General features: G+C 47.2%; 1 protein-coding gene across 1 annotated transcript in view; it reads left to right on the forward strand.

Moving 5' to 3' along the window:
* Positions 1-140: 140 nt before the first annotated feature.
* The window catches only part of LOC103801535 (AT-rich interactive domain-containing protein 1A-like), a 34,661-nt gene continuing 9,099 nt past the window's right edge, over positions 141-25,702 (forward strand). Inside the window, 11 exon segments of the mRNA XM_009073952.1 lie at positions 141-350; positions 1,048-1,506; positions 2,498-2,611; positions 16,618-16,858; positions 17,217-17,306; positions 18,002-18,169; positions 18,923-19,238; positions 20,827-20,972; positions 21,053-21,162; positions 22,820-23,029; positions 23,577-23,784. Of these exon segments, the coding sequence (XP_009072200.1) occupies positions 150-350; positions 1,048-1,506; positions 2,498-2,611; positions 16,618-16,858; positions 17,217-17,306; positions 18,002-18,169; positions 18,923-19,238; positions 20,827-20,972; positions 21,053-21,162; positions 22,820-23,029; positions 23,577-23,784 (2,263 nt within the window). The 5' untranslated portion in view covers positions 141-149.

The raw sequence follows: 25,702 nt of genomic DNA on the forward strand, positions 1-25,702 counted from the left end.
CGTGGGGTTTAGCACCTGGCAAGAGATAGATCTGCTTCTGCTTCTCCCCGCCGACCTGCTCAAGTTTTCTGCTGGGGATTTTGGGAAGTTGTGAACAATTGCTGAATGTACATCACATGTCACAACTTGCTTTGCAGCCTTCCAGCCCGATGGATCAGATGGGGAAGATGAGGCCTCAGCCCTATGGAGGGAACAACCCCTACACACAGCAACAGGGACCTCAGGCAGGGCCACAGCAAGGACACGGCTACCCAGGACAGCCCTATGGGCCACAGACTCCCCAGAGATATCCCATGGGAATGCAAAGCAGGACGCAAAGTACAATGGGCAGCATCTCATATGCACAACAGGTACAGCACCTCATCTTCTGTGGCTTCTGTTACAGCAAGGACAGGGAAAGGGCAACAAAGTGCTGTGTTTTCTGAAGGAACCACCTTCCTCCAGGGTGGAATCGGTTGTTTGGGTAAAATGGCATTTCTTTAGGCTATGTTTTGCACCACACCTGGATCCAGGTGTGGTTGATGTGAGGACCTGTGGAATCCTTGTCTCCAGGAGAGGCAGTGGCAGAGCAGAGAATCTGACAAGGCAAAAACAAATAGCAAAAGGAGGAGGATACTCTTTCCTCTATGTTGTATTAAAGGCACAGCTGTTCTTTGCAGGAGAAATGACTTCAGGTCAGTTTTGGCTCATTACATGATCCAAGTGGCGCCTGCTGGGCTGTTTGCAGGATTCAAAATGCTGCTTTTTTTTTTTTTTTTTGCCTTTGGAGCAAGCAGCCTTAACTTTCAATGTTACTATTGTTGAAGGGTGGTCAGATAGGGATCCCTAAAAGCTTAGCTGTGGTGCCTATTAAAATTTTGGTACTGCCAAGAATAATGTCATACACAAGTGACTTTTGCTGTTGTTTGGGAAGTAGTGGCATTGACAGTTTATTCCCAGCTAACTGCTCTGCACGAGTTTCTGAATTTTTACTTCTTGAGCACAATCTTTTTGTGTTTGTGTGAAATATCTTTGTAACTGGTATAACTCTCTCCTCTTTCTTTGCAGATGCCTCCTTATGGGCAGCAGGGCCCCAGTGCATATGGGCAGCAGAGCCAGACTCCATATTACAACCAGCAAAGCCCTCATCCCCAACAGCAGCAGCCTCCATACTCCCAGCAGCCTCCAGCCCAGACCCCTCACTCTCAGCCTTCTTATCAGCAGCAGCAACAGCCTCAATCTCAAGCTCCCCAACTTCAGACATCGCAGCCGCCGTATTCCCAGCAGCAATCCCAACCGCCCCATCAGCAGTCCCCAACTCCATACCCCCAGCAGCAGTCCACAGCCCAGCAGCACCCTCAGAGTCAGCCTCCCTACTCCCAGCAGCAGTCACAGTCGCCGTACCAGCAGCAGCAAACTCCTCAGACAGCTTCCTCAGCCCTTTCCCAGCAGTCCTCGTCGTACCCTCAGTCCCAGCCGCCGCAGCAGCAGTCTGCGTACTCCCAGCAACGCTTCCCCCCTCCTCAGGTAGGCCTTCTCCTGCTTGCTGTCCTTCTGCAAGTGGTTTTTAAAAGAAAGTTGGGCAAATCCTTTTGGTTTATTGAAATCAGTTGAATTACAGCCTGGCTTGGATGGTGCAGTCAGAGCTTGTGGTTGGTGGTAACAGGCAAAGCCATGCTCATCCTGCAGTTTTTAAGACCAGCGTTGAGGAAATGCTGCTGATTAGCAATTCAGGAAGAATTTTTTCACAGAAAGGGTTGTCAAGCATTGTAATGAACTGTTTGTGGAGGTGGTGGGAGTTACCATCCCTGGAGGTGTTCAAGACATGACTGGATGTGGCACTCAGTGCTCAGGTCTAGTTGACATGGTGGTGATTGGTCACAGGTTGGACTTGATGATATTGGAGGTCTTTTCCAGCCTAAGTGATTCTGTGAATACCAGTGTAAAGGATTCCAGAAGGAAAGGGTTTTCATGCTGTGATCTGCACAAGTTCTCCAGGTGGTCCCAGAGCTACTTGGTTTAGCTCAATGGCAGAGCACAGTTTGCAGAGTGACACGTGGATGGTGATAGAAGAGTTTGCTCTTAAATATAAAACTTGGCTTTAGGGAGGAGGAACAAAGCTGGCTGGGACCTTTCAGTAAACATTGCAACACATCCAAAGCAGCTTTTGGAAAGTGGAAGGTTTTAATTGACTTGTCTTGTTTATATAATGAGGGAGTGATGGAGAGATGTTAGAAGGTGAAGAAGCAAAGTTGGGCAGATCCCAGCACAGCCTCTGTTCTCCAGGATCTGTAACAAGGGAAAGCTGGAGAATTATTGTTCTACCATGTTTTAGATTTGTAGTCCAGCAGTGTTTGTATGTGCTGCCTTGAATCTTCGTTGTCTTACTTCCTGTTTTGGGCAAATGTCACCAGGGGAACATATATCTTCTCCATCGTGAGAATATACAAGAGTAATTCCAACAGAGGCTCTATTGTATTCCCACTTGTGGGTTTTTTGGTGTTTCTTGATGTTTCAGGAGTTATCTCAAGACTCGTTTGGGTCCCAGGCATCATCTGCTCCCTCAATGGCTTCCAGTAAAGGGCAGGACGACATGAACTTGAATCTTCAGTCCAGACCTTCCAGCCTGCCGGTGAGTGAGAGCTGATCTGGGCCTGAACAGGGTGAGGGCAATCAGAAGCACAGCAGGATAAATTAGCACTGGTAGTATTCCACATGGAAATGGGAATGATGGAGGTTGCCTGTGCTTTTTTACTAAGTCATTAGCTTCTGGCTTCCCACTGGGGATTAAATGTAATTTACAAAAGTAATGGATTTGAGAGGGAAGTTTAACCCTAAGTCCTCTGGTCTGCAGGTTCTACCTAAAACACTTGATTTTCTGAGCTCTCTGTCCGAGTAGTTCCCCCTGACCTTCAGGGCAAATTCTCATTTTTACTTGATTTTCCTGTTCCCTTGCCCACTGTGGCACTGGTGTGGCAGCCTGGCAGCACCATTCCCTTTCTGTGTCATTGGATCCTTGAGCTGCTGATTTCAGCTTCTTTGGCCCAATCTGACTGAACAGTTGGTGGAAAACTCAAGTTTATTAGTACCTGGAGTGAGGAAGATCAATCTCATATCACTCCTTCCTTGACAGATGGAGAATTATATTTTCTTTTGCATCCTAGATTTACTTGCTGGATGCACAGTGACCAGTTGGGAATGAGGTTAGTGCCCAAAGTTCTAGCAGGTTTTGGATCAGAATTAACTGTGGGTTAAAACATCAAGAAAATGAAGAGGGGTTAAAAGTTGAGATTAGTTTGCACAAGTTACTCTGTGCTTCTGACTTGGAGGAAAAGTTTGGAACTGCTGAGTTCTGATTTTGCTGGTTACATTAATTCTCCTCAGTAGGAAGTGAGTTGAGCTTTTATTTTCTCATTTAGCCACTGGCTAAGTCAGTTTTTGGAGCTGCAGTTGGATTGGTCAGAGGAGTGAGCTGTGTATACAGCAAAGTTATTTTTGCTCCCAGCAATGAGAACAGCTTTGTTGTGAGCCCCTTGAAATAATTCCTTTGGATTGTGGGTATAAATTGTCACCCAAAATACAAAGTGATTCTAGTTCTGACCACCTAATGGGAGTAGTTGTGGGTTGTTGCTTTTTTTTCTTGCCTCTTTTTATTATTTTTTTTTTTGCCTTTTGGACCCTGATTACAAAGATTTAATTTGTTCTGAGGCCTGGGGAAAAAAATCTTTTTAAATAGCATGTTTCTTTCCACTCTGCCTCTCCACAAGTTCTTCCATGTGACCCATCTTCTGGCGAGGAATGTAGGAAAAGTGAAGCCACTGAAGTAATTGAAGAAATTGCTGTAGCTGGGAACGGTGGGAAGTCCTGTTCAGTGGCATTGTTGATGGAGCCTTCCTGAATCCTACTGATCCTCTGACTTGGATTATAGGAATTAGTAGCTCTGCTTTGCACAAGTGGCTCCTTCTCAGCACCAAGTGGGAGTTTGTTTTATACCTTGTGGTTAAATATATTTGGCCCTTTTGAAGTTGTCCTTTTTCCTGAGCAGTGTAAGGAAAGATAGTCATCTCTGCTGGAAGAGTGAAGGAACCTTAGAAACAAGGGAATATCTGGTTTTCTTGGCTTTATCACCAAATAATTTGCATTTAAGAAAGCAAACAGTCTTTAGCTTACCCAACCCTGGTGTATTTTAGGGCCTTCTCTTCTTTGTAGGCAAAACTCATGAAAAGGAGATTCCCTGCCTTGTGCCTGTTTTGTAATTCCTTGTTATCTTGTAGGACAAGAGCAGGAGCAGTTGGGAAAGGCCTGTCAGGGATGCTGTGGGGTGGTTAAAGGCAGGGCCAACTCCTTGTTTCAGTGATCAATCTCCTGCACAAAGTTTGGCCTGGGGATGCTTAGGAACAAAAAGCTCCATGAAAGGGCACTATCAATTTCTTTTTATCTTCCTGATATTGCTCAGTCTGTCTGGTTTAGAAAGTTTTATCCTGCTCAGGAGGATTCCTAGATCCCTGTTTTGCCATTATGGATGACTTAGAGAAGCAGAGTTAGTTTGTGGGCTTTTAATTTTTTTATGGAGTTCTGAGCCCTTTTCCAAGCCTCAGTGGGCACTGTGGAATGGCTCATTGTGTATCTTGGAATCAGGGCAAATCATGCCATGCATCATCTTTAATTACACCTAGATCAGCCCCAACAGGAAAAGGAAGTTCCTGCTTTTTAGGTTCTTAGGAAGTGTTAAATTTATGTGCCCAGTGCCTGTGTGAGTCTCTGGCCTTTCCTCAGTGATGTTGTACATCAATGTTAGTGTTGGAATCCTGAGCATTAAAGGGAATATTTCTTTGACTGATCCATCACCCTTTCAGGAGCTGGTGATCTCATAACAGGAACATTGTCAACTTGTTCTACTCCTGTGGCTTTGTTAGGATCTGCCTGAGGATTGTCAAGTTGATCATTTTGGGTGGGGGTTCCTAGACACCTTCCAGTAATGATTGTTGTGTCACTGACTAAACTTTTCCCTGAGCTAACTCGAGCTCATACATCCAAGTGAGTGTCCTGGCTGTTCTCTCTTCCTGCTGCAGTCAAGGTGAGCAGTTTCTCCAAAGAATTTACTGCTTCCCAAGGGAGTCTCTGTCAAGATTGCAGCTCAACTAAACTTAGATTGCTATTGCATGGGAGAAGTGAAGTGGAGTCTTTTGTGTCTGGGTGTAATAGAGGAATAGTAATCCTTAGGATAAATCTGTTTCTCCCAGGAGATTCCCTAGTCTAGCCCTAGGCGAGTCGTATCCAGTTTATTCCATGTCTTTACCTTTTCAGGCTTGGATTCTGAGGCTGAAGGAGTCACACATTTTCAGCTATTAACTACCTTCTGAACAGCCATGGAAGAGATAGCAAATCTGGGGGAGAAAATAATGTGCTAGAACATTCAGTTGGGTTTGGATTGCAGTTCTGTTCTACTGCAAAGTTCCTTGGAGTTTTAGGTTTGTTGTGAGGGATTTGTATCTCTTTGTGGAACATGGGACAGATGTTCTCTTGCTCCCTCTCTCTCATGGGCTGCCTTGAAGGAGTTGAGGGCAAGTTCCTGATGTCTTTGGGATGGATAAGGAGTGAAGCATGAGGCTTCATGCCAGGCTGTCTATACCTTCCCAACCACAGAAATTGGCATCTCTAGTGTTAGAACTTCCAGATTGGCCCCAAAAGCCATTTGTAAAGCAAAACTGATTTGATACCAGCATACACCAGCTTGTATTTGCTTCTCACTGGACCTTCTGGGGTTTCTTCAGTGAACTTTTCCTACCTGTGGAATCCAAAACTTGTGTGAGAGGTGTTCCAGTGTTTCAATAGGAAAGGATCTGTGTGGGGTGGGACTTTTGGCCAAACCTGGAGGACAGATACTGGCACAGTTCTGGAGGTCCTGACACAGCAAGGTTGTGTTTGAGTTCTTGTGGCAGGAAACTGGGACAGCTTGGGCAGAAGGTTCAGAATTCCCACCCCAGAATGTCTTTAGGTTTGGTCAGTGTCCTGCATGGCCTGAGGGAGAAACCTGTTCCCACTTTTTGTAGAGTGGCAATAGCTTTAATCTCAGTATTTTGCACTGTTGGAAAACTGTTTTGTTTGTTCAGCAGCAGTTCACTTTAGTCCATCACTGACTTCAGATCTGAAAAGTGTCTTGTCAATGGCAGAAAGGATTATAACCAGCTGAAAACATTCCTGATCCTTGTTTAAACTCCCAAATGCGCATTCTGGCCGTGGGTCTTTGCAGTGTGGATGTAACAGAATAAGGTTCTGTGGGGAGGAGAGAGGAATGAGGGTGGAATTTTGGCAGAAAAAAACCCCTTCTGTGAATATCCCCAGCAGTTGTGGGTGGTTTTGGTTTGGTTATCTCTTAAGTCAAGTGGTTTCTGGATTTGGACACTGGAGGTTGTCACGGAAGCTGCGTTTGGGTTTTCCATTCATACTAACTGGTCATTTCAGCCTCTGCTCTGGGGGTGCCTGAAGTGGAATAAAGTTGAGCTCCGTCAGCTGCATCCCCTGACCTGGAAATAATCAATGCAACAGGCTGAAATGCAGCAAAAAACGGTCTCAGACCTGCTGTGGAGGGAGCTGCAGCCTCTTTCCTTAAACATTCTTTGAGCTTAAAATTAAGAATTTTGGCTTTTTTTCAGGGGGGAGGGGAAAAACTCTTTTATACTTGAATCTACTGGTCACTTCAAACCCTTTTTTATTTTTTTCCTCTCTTTTTTTTCTCTTTCCATATGGGACTTCCTGCTTCTGTTTGGTTTGTATTTGGCCTTTTGAGCTGGTCTTATTGCTTGCCTTAGGAGAGGGATTAGCAGTGTGTGCATTTCAAAGCAGGGCAGTGCATGCTTTGGGGCCTGGGCAGCACAGTGCATATGCAGATAAACCCACCAGCACCCTGAGGCTTCCCCTAGGAGCACAAGACCTGAAACACTGGTAGTGGAGATCTGTGCATCCCAGTTGATGCTGGTCTGGAGGTTTCTATCTCAAGTTAGGGTGAGACAGGGAGTTAAAAATGAGGTTTTCCCTGACCAGTGCTCCCTCCACCTAAGCTTTTCTCATGTGTGATTGTGGCCACCATTTCTGTGTGGTTCCTTCAGAAGATTGTGTATTTTTGCCCCCTTATAGTTTGCTAATCTTGGAGAGCATGGAGTGCTGCTCCAGCACCACCCTGACCTTCCAACTGCTCCAGCAACATCTCGCACACCCGCAGACTCCTTCAAGGTTGCTTGGCTGTGTGTCCAGGTGGCAATTCCCTCCTCTCCCAGCCTTTCCTTTGGGTTTGAACAGACCTAAGCCAACCTGATGCTCAGGGGAAAACTGCTCACCCTACCCTGCATCCCCCAGAGCCCATGGCCTCGGCTGCGGAGCGGCTGCTGCAGCGCGGCGGGAGCTGCGCTGTGCTCGCTGCCGGGCTCGTTTCCTGTTTCTATTCTGGTCGTGAGCAGCTCAGCTCTGCTTCCTGCCTGCACAGCTCGCAATGATTCCCCGACCCCCAGCCTGTCCTCTGCTCCGGAGCTCTCTGGGATCCAGCCCCCACGGGAAGCAGAGTGGATCCCCGCGCGGAGCGTGCGGCCAGGGGAGAACAGGCTCTTGTTCTCTTAGGCCCAGCCAGAGTGATTAGGCAGGTCAGTGTCGAAGCAGGAAATTGCTGTAGGATGAGCAGTTCTGGTGGCGGATCCCGAACAATGGTCCGTGCGCCGTCGCACGCGGAGCGGCCGCAGCCGGAGGATCCGGAGCTGGAGCTCACGGGGTGACCCTCTGTGATTCAGCAGCTCGTTGGGGTAAGGGCAGGGCAAGCAGGTTTTCACTTCCTTTTCACTGCTGACTTGGTGTCATTGGAGACCCTTTAAAAGGTGTGGAAGCCTCTGGTGCATCTGATGTTGGATGTATAATCCTCATCCTCTTCGCTTTCCATCAGAAATTAACTCTGCCAGAGGTCTCTCCCCGTGCCAGGGAGGGAGGGTCTGTGTTGGTGTGACCTTCATGTGCTGCATGGAGCAGTTGCAGGGATAAATGAAGGTGTTTAACGCTGCCTGACAGCTCTAAACACCACCACACCTGAGCGTTGGCTCTGCGGGAATCATTTCCCTCTTAATACTCTTTTGGCAGGCTGGATTGACTTGTCTTGGAGACGTGTGGGATCATAAATGCCATGGAGAAAACTCATTCCACGTGGTGCCCAAATGTGGGGCATGGCAGGGACCCAAGGCTGCCCCGTGCCCTTCCTGCAGCTCCTGTGCTGCTTGGATGGGTCACACTGGGATTCCAAACCCGTCCTTGGAATTGGAGGAGGACTTGTGTGATTGGTTTTTGTTATAATTTTCAATCAGGTCTTCCTCAGGAAAATAGAAACCTTTATTTCAGGAGAAAAAAACCCCAAGGTTTAATTTCCTGAAATGACAAGCAATCAGATCTCTAGGAATTGACTGTTCTGGCACCCTGACCCCGAGGGGAGCACCGGGCAGACGTCAGTGCCTGGCCCGGGCCAGGTTTCCATGGATATGTTACCTCTCCTCGCTGCTCTGAGTCAGGGCCAGAGGAGAATTTCCTTGATTCTTTCCAAATGTGTCTCCAGTTTCTCCATCCCATCCGGATCAGCAGTACCAGGCCACGGGGGTGGCATTGCACACAGGTTCTTGATGGGAAGTGGTTTCTCTGGAGATGCCCCAGTGTCACGGGCTGAGCTGTAGCCCCTCGTGTTGCTCCTTCACTGCCTCCCCACAGGTGTGGCAGACTTTGGGAAGGAGCTGCCAGCTTCCAGCTGTCTCCTCAGCAGTGTTTTCCAGCAAAAGCAGCACAGGATTCACCAGGCTTGCAAATACCTGAGACCTTAGAAATCTTGTTCTCTCCTAAAATCTTCCTTTCAGCAGCGTTTTCCAGTGAAAGCAGCACAGGATTCACCAGGCTTGCAAATACCTGAGACCTTAGAAATCTTGTTCTCTCCTAAAATCTTCCTTCCTTCTGCTTTTTTTACAAATGGATTCTGTCACTGCTGATTATTTCAGAGGCTGATGAGAATCCCAAAACCTGAGTTATCTTAAAATCCCAAGTGTTGGCTGAACAAAGGCCTGTTTAATTTTTCCATCGTTTTCAGCCTCCTGCCTTTGCTGTGCCTCTTTGCCCACCCTGACTCGGGTGGTTGGCATGGTGGCATGATCACATGCTGGGATGACTAAACGCTTTGGAGTCTGAATGTGTGGAACACATCAGAGCCTGGAAGGCTCCTTCCAGAGAAGCACTGCTGGGGAATGGGAATACCCTCCCAGCTGGCAAGGAGACAGTGGCTTCCTGCCTCTTAGGTGATTCCATGTTTTATGTGATCTGCGCTTTGTCTTCAGACCTAAAACCTCTGGAAGGAAAACAAAAGCTCTTGGAGGAAATGGGTTGTGGTCTGTCAGCTGAGGCCTGGACTAGTTTCCCTCCTGCACTTGAGTTTCCAATCGATGGGATTGACATGGAGGTCCCTGCATCCCTCCGGAAAACCAGGGAGAGCATCCTCTGGTGCTGCTGCCATCTTGCTTCTGCTTGTGCCTCGGGTCCTCCTGCTTCTTTCCTGCAGCTTGTTTTTAGGGTCAGCATTGCTCACTGAAAGCTTTTTATCCTTCCATGTGGCAACGCTGCTGCTGGATGGATGGGACAACTCCTGGGATGGCTGAAGTGATGCTGCTGTGCCAAACCATTTACCTGCTGCTTGGGACTCTTTAGCAGCTGAGCAGCCTTCAAAGGGTTAAATGGAACCTCTCCAGTCGAATTTTGCTGTGGCATCTCCCAGGATCCTGCGGAAGAGCTGAGCTGGGTGCTCTCCGAGCAGGAACACTGGCCTTCCACACGGCAGGTTTTCCCTTCAGCGACATCTTGTTCTGTGGATGAATCATGTTGCTCCTTCTCTACTTTGTGCTGCAACTACAGCTCTGAATCTCTGCTCTCCAAAGACCAAGAAGATGAGATTTGTTAGTCTGCTCGGTGCTCGGAGGGGGGAGGAAAAGCCCCTTTGCCCTCCTTTTTTTTTTTTTCTTTAATACATTTTATTTTATTTTATTTGGAGGGGGAAGAGAAGGAGGGGTGGCACAGGGTAGGAGCAGGAGATGTGATTAAAGCTCCTGCCGAGTAGATCTGTGGGAGTGGAGTATCGACCTCTGAAAAATCAATGGCTGCTGCGGTAGCAGTGTTGGCTGTTCCGCAAGGGCTCCCGTTGCAGGAATGTAGTAAAGCCAGCAGCACTTCCTTCTGTCCTCCTCCCTGCTTTATTTTGTACCTGCTTTCTGCCAACCCACCAGACTCACCTAGATTTACTGAGGTGGATTAGAACAGCAGCTTATTTTTGCAATCAGAGTAAAATTTCTCTTGTGCCACTGAGCTCCTCCTCCTCCTGACAGCCTCCTCTCCAAGCTCTCCTTTTCCTGCAGTGCAGCTCCAGCCAGCAGCTTCTCCCAGTTTGGCTAAAGCCAGCCTGGAAGAATGAGCTTTTCAGCTTCTTTTTTTTGAGCAAGGGAACTGCACGAATCTCCCTGGCATGTTCTAGTCCCCATCTTAGGTTTGTAATTGTCAGTGCTGATGCCTGAGAGGAGCTTAAACTCCTCGGAAGGGAAGGGAACATGGACTCTGTAGCAGAGGCTGAAGCTTTGCTGGTGTTACCTCCCTGCTATTTGCTTTAGTGGGCAGGTGTTTTCCCTTTGAAGTAGTAAAGTCTAACATTTACTTCCTTTCCCTGATAATTGTGTGGATGTGTAAGTGGCACAGAAGGACTCAGGTCCTATGGCACACTCGGTTTTGTACCAGGATCTTGATTTTTCTCCGTTGCAGTATGTGAGAACTGTCTGGTCTCTAGCTGCTCACACGTGGTCCTTGCTCAGATCAGAGGTTGAGCTTCCAGGGACATATCCAAGGGGCCCAACCCAGTGATTTCACTGCATAAATAAATCCCTTTGTTCCTTCTGATTGCTGGTCTTGTCCCGTTTTGAAGGAGGATGTAAGGGAAGAGACAAGGCCATGGATTTACAGAGCTTTCATAAAACACAGGCTTACTGTGCAGCTTTTCCTGGTGTGGCAGTGAGCTTCCTTGTGGGCATTCCCTGATTCTTAGGCCAGGAGAAAGTCATCCTTCCCTTTTAAACCAAAAACAAACTTCTCAGCTCCTTGGAGAGTGAGGGGTAAGAGCCACGTGGCAGTGGAGGAAGCTGTGCAGGGTCAGGGGTCACCAGCTCATGTTGTTGGGCTTTGGGAAGATTTGATTAGTCTTTAGTCATCTTGGGCAGCTTGGGAATGTGGATGGGCATGTTTCCCACACATATATGAGCACAAAATCAGTAATGGGTAAACTGGCAGCTTAAAAATAAGGATTTTTTGGTTTCTATCCCACTTCTCCCAAGGTATGACAGCACACAGGAACAGAGGGTTACCAGCATCTTGCACTTCACTTCAAGTTCTATAAATGTTCTAGATGTGGCAAGAGGTTTTTTTATTGGAGAGACATCCTGAATGCATCCTTCTCCCTCCTCCTCCCCTTTGTCTCTTGTCCAGCCCATACCCACTCTGTTCTGACTCTGGTTTGTCAGCAAGAAAAAGCTTTGGAGGCATTGGATTCTAACTGCCCAGATGGAAAGTATCAACTGGGTTTTTACTGTAGTTTAACTTGTGTTCCCAAGCTCCAACTTCTGGTTTCTGCTGCGGAGCAACCTGGAAAGAGGCACAGCAGGAAGGTGGTGAGGGGCTGCAGAGTCCTCTCCACACCCTTGTGTCACAGCTGTGGGAACCTCAGGTTGGCTTTGGAAGGTGTTTTCTTGGATGTGCTGTGAATCCTGGTGCGAATGGAGCACGGGGAGGTCTTCAGGCTGCTCTGTGTGAGGAGACAGTGCTTTGTGGAGCGTGAGATGCAGGATTCAGTTGTCTGTACTGAGATTCAGTTGTTTGTGCTGCTGAAGGAGGATCAAATCTATCCGTGTCCCCAAAATAGCAGGGAGATCCTAGCCTGCCAGTCAGCTGTGTGATTTTTGTGATAGAGAGGATTGAGGTATTTTGGGTGTGGAAATAAAGGGGAAGGAAAGGACAAACTTGTGATTTTTAAGTGTTGGCAGTTCTTGAGTCAGTGGAAAAGCAACTGCAGAGAAAAAGAACTTGTAATAGAAAGTGGTATTTCAATTAGAAGGAATAAAGAGGCTTTTTCCCTTTCTGAAAGAACCAAGGAATAAATTTAGCCATTGTTCTCTGGCCTTGCTTGTGAGCATCTTTATGGAAACCACTGGCCTTACAGAATTTATAAGCTCCACCACATGCTCATCTCCAGACCATAATTTCCTTGAGTGCTGCCTGGTGATCTGATAGTGCTGATCATTCCACTCTGCCCGAGCTCCTTCTCTCTTCCCCCACACTTCCCACGTGCACTGAGGCTGGGGATGGGCAGGGGAGGCTGCTGAGAGGAATTCCATTTGCTTTCTGGTCAGTCTTCCTGCTCTTCCAGATCAGTGGCATGGGCCAGAGCAGAGCCTTGAATCTTCCTTCTCTTCTGGGATTTTGTTACCTTGATCTTAAGCATTTCTAGTTGTTTCATCTTTATGTTTGTTTAACAAATGAGCTGTATCAGATAGTGGGATGGTGGTTCCTCTCGTCAGATAAAAGAATCCTGGCTGTTTCCAGCACAAACCAACTGATTCCCTTGTGTTGGTCATGCCAGGACTTGCAACCCTTTCCCTGAGCGAGATGAACTCCCCTGCCCCCTCCTTTGGGTACCAGATTGTGTGATTTCAGGCATGGTTTTGTTGTGGTGTGAAAAGAAGGTGTTAGCTGCTGAGTCCCTGTTTGTCAGCAGCACTGACAGACCCATGCTGGCATCAGCCAGGCTTGGGCATCCAATCGCAGCTGGAACGGTTATCGTTCCAGGGTCCCCGTGGGCTTCCGCTATCAGGTCACATCCCAAAATAACACTGGGCAGTATTTCAAGTGAAGAAACTCAGGCTTTGGGGCTGCAGCCAGCCTGGAGTGTGAGATTCTGTGTGAAATAGTTGGAATCCCTCCAGCGTTTTTGATCTGCATGGCAGATGAGCAATAAAATGCATAAAAAACACATTGGAAACACGTGAGGAAATTCTCCAGACCCTGACGTTTCCTTCGAGTTGGCAGAGTTACTGCTGCTGAGCCTCACCTCCTGTCTCAGCTCCCTTGGCTGTGCTGTTGGGAGGAGGGGAGGGGAGAGCCCTTCTCCCACTGCTGCTGTGTCTTTCCAGGTCTCCTCCTCATGCTCTGTGGGAGGCAAATAAAACCTCCCAGGCCCTCTTCTCTTGGGCTCCATCCAGAACCCACTGACAGCAGCAGGTCTCCATTATTTCCACGAGGTTTTGTTTCTTTCAAGGCTTCTCTGCTAGGGCTGCCCTTGAAACGGTTTGTAGAGAGATGGAGAGGTTTCCTTTTCCCCTGGGTTGGGGATGTCAGAGCTGAGGATGTCCTTTAGGGTGAGTTAAAACACCCAAAGCACTCTGTGCCTTGGTGGTTGGCATCCTGAGAGAGAACTCCTCACTGATGAGCTGCTTGTCCTCAGCCATTCCAGTCCCTGTTTTGTCCTTCCCCTTGCAGGAGTTTCCCTTTGGAGAAGCTCAGTCCTGAATAACACCCTCAGAAAATGCTGCTGTGCTGGCAGAATGCTGCTTTGCTGGGAAATGACTTTATTGTTAGAATGCATAAAACTTCCAGATCTTTTAGAGGTGCAAGTTGCTTGATGAGTTGATTTTTATGGTCCAGTTTCAATTCGTGTCCTAACAGCCATGAAAGGAAGATATGTAAGTCACTTCTAACTGACTTCAGCTGAGAGTCTCACCCACAGCTGAATTCTCTGGGGTCCCTGATGGTATGTCAGCAATGCAGAGAGACCTTTGCTTGTTAAAGCCACCCAGTATTCACCTGCTTAATTAAAACTGAAGGTTTTCAAATGACTTGAGTCTTTAAGCTCTGATCCGTAGGAAGGTCAAAATCATCAGCTTTAAATTGCTATTTAGTTGCTCAGGAGTTAATTTTCAAACCGTTTTTAACGTTGCTTCGTTTTGTGTCTTGCAGATACTTTCCTGTCTGGCATTCCCAAGTCTTGCCCTCTTAGTCTGCCCAGGTCACGTATGAATATTGCTCAGACTGTGGAGCAGACAGTGACCTCCACACACCCAGAGGTCCTTCCATCCCAAAGCTTCTCTCTTGCCTCTTGGAGAAGCACTTACACTCCTGATAAAGGAAGGAAACTCACATTTCACCTTGCACACTTGCTCTGTATCTAGCCTTTCATGCCAGTGTTTGTCTCAGGTGTCTGTTTAGAATGTGGTTTGGTATGTTTTTCCTCATCTACACAGCTCTGGGCTCTGCCCCTCTGCTCTCAAGGTTTAGCTGCTCTGAAATTCTGTACCACAGAAGCTCACAGTGGTGGAGATTTAAAGGTGCCTCCAACTTCATTTCACTGATCAGGAAAACAGTGTTTGGATGCATTTGGTGATTCAGACTAAAACTACCTCTGTGTATTTAAGGGCCATACCACTATTTCCATCCAATTTTAGGCTGGACTGAATCGCTTTCTGAACATTCTGATCCCTTCCTTGACTCCAAGGGGAATCTCATTGTGTCTCTTGTAGTGGCTGCAGTTAGATGCAGCAAGTCTCAGGGAGAGGAGTGTTTTGCTCTTGGTTGTTTGTGTTGGTTGATGCTTTTTAATGCAAAATGTTGGAAATAATGTCTCTTTACTCCCACTTCAGATGGTTTCCAGTGTAGGAATGTGGGATTTGTCAAAGTTGTCCAGGGAAAAAACACCCAAATAGCTACATAAAGGAGCAATGCTTTTGATGTCACAATAGAAAAGTAGTGAAAATTGCAAGAGATCTCAGACACTATTTTTAGGCTTTTTCTGCAGTTTTTTGAGCTTTCATTGAAATAAAACAAAGCTATTTTTTCCCTCAGAAAGATAATACTTGAGCAGTAAGCAAATATACCTCTGAGGCAGGAAATGAGCTCTCAAACAGAAGCAGTAATGGAAGGGGAGGAAGGACCTGCTAGGCACCAAGTCATCCCACCAAGTGACTGAGGTTTTCAGCTCCAGTGCAGCATTTGTTGGAAGCATTTTGACCAAATTCCACTAAACCAGAGAAGATTCCTCCAGTGCAGCAGCTGAGTGTGGTGCAGCTGATGCCCAACTCTCCCCTCTGTCCTTCTCAATGGCACTGTCTGTCCCATGGGTGTGATGAGGTGGTCGGGTGTCTCCTAGGCTATGTTTTTCTATAATTCCATTTCACTTCCACTCTAACTTCCATTTGCTGGGATGTGGTGACATGCTGTTCTCCAGGGATGTGCTGTCAGAGCCTTTTCACCTGTGTCCTGGCAGACAGGTGTGAGGAGTGATAGGGCTCTTGCTTGCTTCCAAAGGCTGATAAGTTGCAGTATCTTGTGTCTGAGGTCCTTCTGCACTGCTGGAGCTGGGCAAATGTTACCTCAACTGCTCATCTGGTCAGTGTCAATGGGACCAAGGTGGCCAAGTGATTTACCAACTGCCTCAGCCTTTCTGCGTGGGGTTTAAATGAGGTTGGCTCTGCTCCTGCTGCTCAGCTGAGTTCTGTGCAGAGGGAGATGACCTGTGATGCCTTCAGGGCTCAGCCCAGAACCCTTCTGATCCAGGGTTGATTGCTCAGGAAGACTTATGAAGGATGGGTGAAGTCCTGGTACTTCTTCACCTGCTGTGATCCTTTGAACCTCTGGCAGAGATTTTAATCTAATCACTGGAACAGTTACAACTTCCCAGTTTTCTGTTCAAATGTGCCACTTCCTCTGGCTGTTCCTGACTCATTCACTCCAGGCCAAGACTGAACAGCTGATGCACCTTGTTATCACCCAGCCAATACAACTGGGCACGTTGGATCAGCACATCATCTCCTTGGAATTATCCCCATTCTCACACTTGCCAGCTGATTTTTGTTGCTGTCACTTTGCTGCTTTGTGTATTGAAGGTTTCAGCTCTCTCAGGCTTTTGGTGCTTTTCTGCCTCAGGTGGATACTTGCAGGAGGAAGGGTGTTTTCTAGCCTTGCCTTCAAGGAAAGCTGAACTTTACAGGTTGATGCAGTAACTGCTAATTTCTGCTGTCTTTGAAGAAAGGGAAGTGGGAACCCTGAAGAGTATTTTATGGTTTTCTTTTAAATCTCTGTTTAGTTTGTTTTTATCCATCTCCAGTGAGTAGTTTCCCAGCTCATAGGAGGTTTATGAATTAATTATGGTGAGGCAGGAGTTTTCTGTCTTCCAGAGGCTGAGCCACGTTTCTCTTCCAAGCCACGATCACATGGACTGTCTGCTCTGTTTGCAGCTTTTTGTGTGTTGTCGATGCATTCTTTAATTTCCCACCTCTAAACTGAATTAAAAGCAGCAAGTAGGAGAATGAGCCAGTTGTTTGGACCAACTTGGGAACTCCTGTGTTCAGAGACAGCAGCAGGATAAGACACGTCTGGCAGTTGCCTCACCCTCAGCAGCCTTTGGTACCAACAGTAACATGAACAGAGTTCAGTGATTTCTGTTTGTAGTATGCCTGAGGGAGAAATGCTCTTTCTTAGTGGTATGTGAGAGAACAGCCCCATGTGTTTGTATTTTTGCCTGATCTGTTTCTCTGTGCATTACAGGACCTGTCTGGTTCCATAGATGATCTGCCCATGGGTACAGAAGGAGCCCTGAGCCCTGGAGTAAGCACATCAGGGATTTCCAGCAGTCAAGGAGAGCAGAGTAACCCAGCTCAGTCTCCTTTCTCGCCACATACCTCTCCTCACCTGCCAGGCATCAGAGGACCCTCCCCATCCCCAGTTGGATCTCCAGCTAGTGTTGCTCAGTCCCGCTCTGGTCCACTCTCACCTGCTGCAGTACCAGGTAACACTCCCTGGCACGTGGTGGTCTCTGGTGGGGCTGCCTTGGGTCAGCTGCAGTGGTCAGTGGGGAGGAACTGGCCAGAGTCACCACTGTGTGGTTATTGAGGTTGTGTGAGCTCAGTTGTTTGCTTTGAGACTCGTGTAACTCTTCAAAGATGCACTGAGCTGGGTGGGTTTGCTGGTCAACCAGCAGTGTCGTCTCGCTGCCTTCATGTGGCCGCTCTTGCTTTTGTTCTCCCTCGCTGTGGTTAACATCCCCTTCTCCCAGAGCTGTTTGTAGTTCTGGGATGTGACTCTCTTGCCTGCTGGGTGTTGTGGTTGAGCAGTTGGTGATGAACACTCTCCTTTTTGTGGCACAGGCAATCAGATGCCCCCCCGACCGCCCAGCGGCCAGTCGGACAGCATCATGCATCCCTCCATGAACCAGTCGAGCATAGCGCAGGACCGAGGTGTGTGACACAACTTAACACGTGTAATTGTAAAGCCAGAAGTGTAACTAAAAATCACCTGGCCTGGTGACATGGATTTTATGGTGAGAGAGCATTTAGAGCTGCCCCAGGGTCAGAACCTGCAGGTGTTGACGCAACATGTAGTAAATTCCACTGTTGTTGGTTGTTTGGCCTCTAAACATTCCATCCAAGATGATACTTTGGCTTGTGAGATGTTTTTTCTTGCTTTTGGAGAGCTTTTCTTTTCATGTTGTTTGGCCAAGGTCCATGATTTTAAGCTTCAGAATGAGGGGTGCACACAACAATATTTTGTGTCTTCTCTCCATAGCAGAATCAGAATAGTGGGGGGAAATGCATGTAAAATTCCAGCTCTGATGACCAAACATGTGTAACTGTCACCCTGAGAAAAAAAAAAGCAGACAAAAAAACACCAGTAAGAAGCCCCAAGGATCTGCAAAGCTATACTGACTTCTGCTCTTGACTCTTAAGGGTTTTTTTTTCTGGCGAAACCAGGAAATTGGATGGTAGCTGCTCCGATAACACTGACTCCTTAATGCATCCCCTGTAAAATCTGTCCAGGCTGTTTCTGGAAGGCTTTTGTTAATCCTGGGGGTTGCTGTTACCTAGAACATGTGTGTCCAGTGGTGCGTCTGGATACTTTGCACTAATAATTTTCTCCTCTCCCTGGTGTCCAGGTTACATGCAGAGGAACCCTCAGATGCCCCAGTACAGCTCCCCCCAGCCTGGCTCAGCCTTATCTCCCCGGCAATCCTCCGCAGGGCAGATGCACGCCGGGATGGGGCCGTACCAGCAGAACTCCATGGGGAGCTACGGCCCTCAGGGGGGACAGTATGGACCTCAAGGTGGGAACTGAGCTCAGCAAAGGCCTTGCTCTACCTTAACATCTTGTCTTTGAAGTCCCAGATTGCCCAGAGCAGCTGGAAGTGTTCCAGGCCAGGTTGGATGGGGCTTGGAACAACTTGGGTTAGTGGAAGATGTCCCTGCCCATGGAAGGGCTGGAACTGGATGATCTTTAGGCCCAACCTAAACCATTCCATGACTCTCTATAAATGGTTTGATTTGTCCCTTCTTAATGTATGAAAGACACAAAGCAGCTCCTCCTTATGAACTGAGAGGAGCTGTTCTTTGTTTCTGTGGGGGTTGATAGAATGTGTTGCTTTCAGGGGTAGTTGTACTTCTAAATGTAGGATCCTTCCTCCTTATTTAAAAACACACAGGTTGCTCACCCTATGTAATAGTGACAAAGGGCCAGAGAACTTCAGAGAGGAAGAAAATGGAGTGTTGCCTGTTCTGAAAAGGGTTAAATGAAGGGTTTTTACATCCTGTCCTGGACCATTTAGCTCACTGTACTGGGCTGAGGTTTGGGAGAGTTTCAGGCAGCTTCTGAATCGATGTTGTTACTTGGCTATGTCAAAACACATTTTACGTGGCTTATATCCAAGTACTTTGACTTTGTGTTGAGGTGTGAACACTCCCCCTCATCTGCGTTAGTGATCTTGAAATATTTGCTGATAGAAGATTTTTTTTTTTTTAATGGTGATTCATAAACTAACTAGTTGAATGATGTTGTCTTTGCCTCTTATTATCTCCTTTAGGAGGTTATCCCAGGCAGCCAAACTACAATGCCATGTCCAATGCCAACTACCCCAGTCCAGGAATGGGAGGAAGCATGAACCCCATGGGAGCAGGGAGCCAGATGCATGGGCAGACTGGTGTGCCACCATACAGTGGGATTCCTCCAGGGAGGATGAGCCATGCAGCCATGGGGAACAGACCTTATGGACCCAACATGGCTAATATGCCACCCCAGGTGGGCACAGGGATGTGCCCCCCGCCCGGCGGCATGAACCGCAAAGCACAAGAAGCAGCTGCTGCTGCCATGCATGCTGCTGCCAACTCCATCCAGAACAGGTAAGGAAGGAGATTCCCCCTGAAAGGCTCTTCCCATGGCACAGTGCATGGAATAACTCACATTTGGGGAAATACTGAAGTACATTTCCTTGGAGGTTTGTTCTCCTTGGAGGGTTTTTCATCAAGATTAAGTGTTGAACAGGAGAAGCATAAAGCTTGGCCAAGCAGTGTGTTGGAATTCCCAGAGAAGCTGTGGCTGCTCCTTCCCTGGAAGTGTTCAAGACCTGGTTGGATGGGGCTTGGAGCAACTTGAGCTTGTGGAAGGTGTCCCTGCTCATGACTTCAAGGTCTTTCCAACCTAAACCATCCTGTGATTCTATACATCATTACTGACATGCTTAGGGAATTTTAAATGTCCACCAGTGAAATTATTTAACTCTGAAATCCCTTCAGTTGCTTTTGCTGTTTGCATTTTGGTCTCTTCTGTTCTGTGAGGGACTTAGAGACACTGTGTGTGTGTGGTGCAGCCCCTAAATCCAGCAGCCTTCAGCTGTGTGTGTCTGATCCAAGGCATTGCTTGTCCAGTGTAAGGAACTTCTTCCTTTTAGGGCCTTGATGAGTAGCTGTGGGAAAGGAGCTGGAATTCAGCTCTGAACTTTGCACTATTTTCTGTGGTTGTTCTGTTCTTTATTGCCCATTTCAGAGTAGGTGTGTGTGGCCTACCAGAATGCCATGAGAGCCATGAACATGCTCATAAATTGAGTTCCTCCAAAGCTGTTGGATATATTTGTTGTCTGATTGGACATTGTGCTCTTTATCCTGACTTAAAGGCTGCTCCTGCAATCTACTTCTGTTAGCTATGATTGCCAAGGGGTCAAGTTCCCAAGCCCCAATAAAGGCACCAGAGCTTGTCCATTTGAGTAACAAGTTTGAGCCACAGTTGTGTAGGAGGTTTGTGAGACAGGGCAAATATTGTTGTGTGTATGGTAACACAAAGGAAAGAAAGACATGCAGAAAAATGACCTCTACAAATAGGTGATGGCTTGTAGCTGTGTCAGGGGAGGGTTAGGTTAGATATTAGGCAAAGGTTCTTCCCCCAGAAGTGTTTGGGCACTGAACAGCTCCCCAGGGCAGTGGTCACGGCCCCAAGGCTGACAGAGCTCCAGGAGTGTTTGGCCAGTGCTCTCAGGCACAGGGTGGATTGTTGGGATGTCCTGGGCAGGGCAGGAATTGGATTTGGATAATCCTTGGGGGTCCCTTCCAGCTCAGGACATTCTGTGACTCTAAATCTGTATTCTTACCTAAATGTTCAGGGCTGCAGTGTCTGCAGGTTAAAGGCAGCTGAGCAACTGAAACAAGGTTCAGTTTGAGGGTGTGGGAGAACAAGATGAAGGGTGAAAATGTTCAGAACTCAAGTCCCTCTTTCAGAATGGTTTGCACCCCTTTCTCTTGAGCATGGGACTTGAGCTTTGGATGCTGAGCTCTATAAGAGCACCCGATCTTTGGTCTTTTGCTGGAAAAATGGTCTGGAGCAAGTCACTCCTCCATATCCTTTCTAGGTTTCTTTCAGCACAGCTGCTTCTTTGGAAGACAAGATCTTAATGTTTAACATGTGGAATTGAGTGTGTTTCTTTCTTGCCTTCTCTAGGCCTCCTGGTTATCCCAACATGAACCAAGGGGGAATGATGGGCACTGGACCTCCTTATGGACAGGGAATTAACAGTATGGCTGGCATGATAAACCCCCAGGGCCCACCTTATCCCATGGGTGGGAATATGGCTAACAACTCTGCAGGTAAGGCACTGCTTCAGGATTTCCTTGGTTCCATTGCTCTGGCTGGAAAATGAGTGTTAAAGATTCCTTTAACTTCCTAGGGATGGCAGCAAGCCCTGAGATGATGGGACTTGGGGACGTCAAATTAACACCTGCAACTAAAATGAACAATAAGGCAGATGGGACACCAAAAGCAGAATCCAAGTCAAAGGTAAAATGTTTTGGGTTTTGTTTTTCATGACCTCCAATCCTCTTCAGCATCCAGGGAAATCAAACCATTGTGTGTTCACTTGGATTGAGCGGTGCATCTGTGTAGTAGTGTGAGCGTGAGAGCAATTCCTAGTCCTATGGGAGTCCTCAATTTCACTTGTAAACCAATTTACTATTAGGGATTATCACCTGCCACAGTGAAACTGCCAAAAGCAGCATAAACAAACCTGAGGTAGTTGGTGGTGTAGGTTGGAGGAGTCAGCTCTCACCTCTCGACTGGGAGGTGGTACACTATGAAGCGTTAAGAGTTGTTTCACAAACAAACCTCTTACTAATCCTGTATTAAAGCCAGAGAGAGAGGCAAACAAGTTCTTCAGGGAGTGTTTTTCTTTGCATTGCTGCTACCACTTTCGAAAGAACCACCCAAAAAAAGCTGTTTCTGAGCCTGTAGTCTCCTCATTTGCTACTTGAAGGAAAAGAAATGCTCTGCAGGTTTGATTCCTGGGCCAGCAGCAGTCTGCAGGAAGGTTCAGGAGATCTCTCCCTCCTGCTCTTGTGTTCTGGCATCTGCCTCTCTTATTTGTGGCAAACAAGGGTTTGAATGCTCTTGGGCTGGGAGATGGCAGAAGCCACAAATCAGGGCTGTGCTGGCCTGGGTTGTACTGTTGAAGGATTGTCTCATGTGCCATGAACACACTCAGTTGTGGGTGTAGGATTCATCTTAGAACATCATCAGGATTGAAGATCACTTGTAGTTTGGGAGTTCATTTTTAAGTAAGGATTTGGAATGCCAAAGCCATTTCTACCTTTCCTCCAGTGTGTGTATCCAGGTGGTGAAAGACACAGTAACATGTTCAGGCACTACATCAGGAGACTCAGAAGAAGCAGGGCAGGAGGCAGGACCTTGGGTTTTCCCTCTGAACAGACACTTGGACAGCTCAGTGACTCAAATGTGGGATACTCAACATCTCAGAGTGTAACTGTACGCTTGTATTCCAAAATCCTGTGCTACCTTTCTTTATCAGTCTTCCCGGATCCTGATATTCCAGGGACAGGAAAGCACTGTGGGAATTTAAGTCATGTCTGGGTAGCAGGAGGTTTCTGTACTTCAATCAGTGGATAGGCAAGGGAAGAGCTGCTCTGTGTGTGGGATCCTCCTCAAACAGGGATCTTTGAGTTTTGTTTTCCTCTGAGGTGTGTTTTTTTTCACTCCTTTGCAGTGTTCAGTGCCAGCTTAGCCTGGCACCTGCTACTTGAGTAAAAGACCCAGCAGAGAGCAGTGTTCACCCTGGCAGGGTGCAGCAGCCACAGGGAATCTCATCTGTGCTTGAATTAGTTACTTTCATATCTGTTTAGCAAATGAGCCCACAAAGGATGTCTGAGATGGTTCTCTTTGAGGTTTGGTTGGTTTCTGTAGCATTCCTGAAACCTTTCACTGTTTCAAAATGCTTGTTCTGGGAATTCCCTGAGTAGCAGCTGTTTCTGTGATGCCTTTATTGATGAATCCTTGCCTGACATTGATCTGAGACAAGCATAGGTCTAGCACAAAGCTGTAACAGCACAACTTTGAGCTCTTACCTGTGCTTTTTGAAACCATCTCGGATGTGAAGGAGCTGCTTTTGTGCTGCTCAGTCCTGATATCTCTTTCCTTCTCCTAGAAGTCCAGTTCCTCTACCACAACCAATGAGAAGATCACCAAACTCTATGAGCTGGGTGGTGAGCCTGAGAGGAAGATGTGGGTGGATCGTTACTTGGCCTTTACTGAGGAGAAGGCCATGGGCATGACCAACCTCCCAGCAGTGGGCAGGAAACCCTTGGACCTTTACCGGCTCTACATCTCCGTGAAGGAGATTGGAGGATTGACTCAGGTCAGTGTCCACAGCCAGGGGGTGGCTGGTGCTTGTGTTCACAGCTGCCCACTGCCAACAGGCAGCACAGCTCACAGGGAGCTTTGGAGCCAGCTGTAAGCCATGAATTTCCATTTAGCCATGTTTATTTCCTGTTCATTTCTTTAAATAATGTTTATAAAACTCAGCATCCCTTCCCTGAGCCAGATGTCTGCTCTCCCATTGTCTGGTTGAGAACAGTGTGTGATGAGATTCAATTCAACCCCTTTTTTCCCCTGCTTTGTGGTCAGTGCAAAGATTGGTGACACTGCCTTTGTCTTTGCATCTGGCTGCCAGCTGACCTCAGGACTAATTTGATTTGCAATCTGTCCCCGTTTGGAAAGTTTTCTGTAGGTGAGGAAGAGAGTTTTTACTAGTTTTAGGGTTGAACACAACTTACATCTGCTTTGCTTAGCCCTTATTGTATCCTTGGTGTGTGAGCTGGGGAGTGTTGATTCCTTCCCAGAAAATTTCTTGGAGGATTTATGGCTAGGATTTGGACTTTAGAGCCTCTTGTTTGGTTGTGCAGGTCAACAAAAACAAGAAATGGCGTGAGTTAGCCACAAATCTCAATGTGGGCACGTCCAGCAGTGCAGCCAGTTCTTTGAAGAAGCAGTACATCCAGTGTCTCTATGCCTTCGAGTGCAAGATTGAGCGAGGTGAAGACCCACCTCCAGATATCTTCGCAGCTGCTGATTCAAAGAAGTCTCAGACTAAGATACAACCTCCATCTCCAGGTGAGTTCAGACCCTGGTTTGAGGCACTGGTTGGATGTGTGAACTGGAGGAACTCTGACACTGTACACCTCACTCCATGTGCTGTGGGCCAGGCTGGTCCAAACTTCCACAAAACCCCAACATGTTCTCTAGTTGTGTAGAATAAATACTTTGCTTATGGGGGAGTGAATGAGGTTTGGGAGTAAGTTGAGCCTCTTGGGATAGTTCAGTTTCTGTATGTCCAACCTCTGTAGTAAGTTTAAGAGAAAGGAAAAACTGAAAATACACAGATACATACACACACACACACACACACACACACCCCCTCTGTGCTTGCTACTCCATCTCTGCATGATGGGGATCTGCTGGAGAGAGAACTCTGGAGTTCTCCCTGCAAGGTGCTCTCTGCATATTCCAACAGCAGCCCTTATGTGACTGCTTGGCTTTGGGAACTCACTTGGAAAAGTTGTGCTGGTTTTGGCTATGTCAGTGGTAACTTCTGGAAAAAAAGGTTGGATGTGGGTGTGCACTCACCTTCCTCAGAAATTGCTGCTTTCTGCCTTCGCTGGAGAGAGAACTCTGGAGTTCTCCCTGCAAGGTGCTCTCTGCATATTCCAACAGCAGCCCTTATGTGACTGCTTGGCTTTGGGAACTCACTTGGAAAAGTTGTGCTGGTTTTGGCTATGTCAGTGGTAACTTCTGGAAAAAAAGGTTGGATGTGGGTGTGCACTCACCTTCCTCAGAAATTGCTGCTTTCTGCCTTCCCTTCAGGCCCACTGCAAGTTGGATGCTGTAGAAATGAAGCCCTTTAACATGCACAGCTCTTGGTGGTTCAAATTCGATGGAGTGTTGCAATTTCTGAATTTTTAAGCATAATGTTCAATTCAGGTTTGTTAAACCAAAGGAAAAGGAGAAGACATCCAGGCCAGCAGTGCACACTGTACTCTTTAGTCCTTGGAAGGTCTGATTGTTTCTGTCTCATTTGCATTGAGTTCATTGCTTGAATTGCTGCTGCACTTGCCAACTCTTCTTCAAGCTTGAGTTTTCCAGTTTGTCTTATAACTAAAACCTTTCAGATGCTTTTTCTGGTCAGGATCCTGCTCATGTAGGTGAAATAAAAACTTGGTCTGCTTTGAAGTTTCTATAATGTTTGCAAAAAAATGCCTTTTTGGTTCTGAAACCTGGCACCATGCTCGTCTGGCTCCTGAGGAGTGGAATAATGAAGCTTTTTGATTGTACTGCAGTTGTGTCCCAGCTCTGCTAAACCCTCAGTTGACAGTGAGCTTGTCCCAGTGTTCTGTTGGCCAATACATTTCTCTCTCCTCTCAGTCAGAGTGAGACTTCCTTAAAAAAACTAAATCATGTCTTGCACTGGTCAGGAAACCTGTCCCAGTGGAGCTTCCACCTCTGTGTTCTGCAGGATAAAGCAACTTCTGTGCTATTAGACTAAACTTCTGCTTGAGCTAGACCACAAATCCATCCCCACTTTCTTTCCAAAATCTCTTTCTTGCCCCCCTGAGGCAGAGAACAAAGATGTTAAAAGCAATTGGGAGTTTATTTGGAGAGAGCTGAGACTTTTAGGAAGCCACTTAAAGACCTGTTGTAGCTCTAGGTGTGTGTCAGAGTGGATTAGGTGGTGCATCAGTTTTTATTCTGTTTTAGCTAACGTGGTGGTATGTGAAGGCCCTGGCTCTGCCTTCTGGGCTGAGCTCCTGCTTCAGCACATCAGCAGAAGGAATTTGCAGGGCTGCTATCCCACACTCTGCTGTGTTTCCTGTTTAAACCATCTCTCCACTTGTCTTGCTTCAGACTGCTGCAACTTGGAAGATGCACAAGCAGCACTGAAGCATGGCTGGTGGCTCTGATGCTCTAAGCTGAATCACTCAGCGTGTCCATGCTGCTTTCACTTTCCTTTTCTTCCTCTCCCTTGCTCCCCTGG

Source organism: Acanthisitta chloris, unplaced genomic scaffold (assembly GCF_000695815.1).
Source record: "Acanthisitta chloris isolate BGI_N310 unplaced genomic scaffold, ASM69581v1 scaffold11744, whole genome shotgun sequence".
NCBI lineage: Eukaryota > Metazoa > Chordata > Aves > Passeriformes > Acanthisittidae > Acanthisitta > Acanthisitta chloris.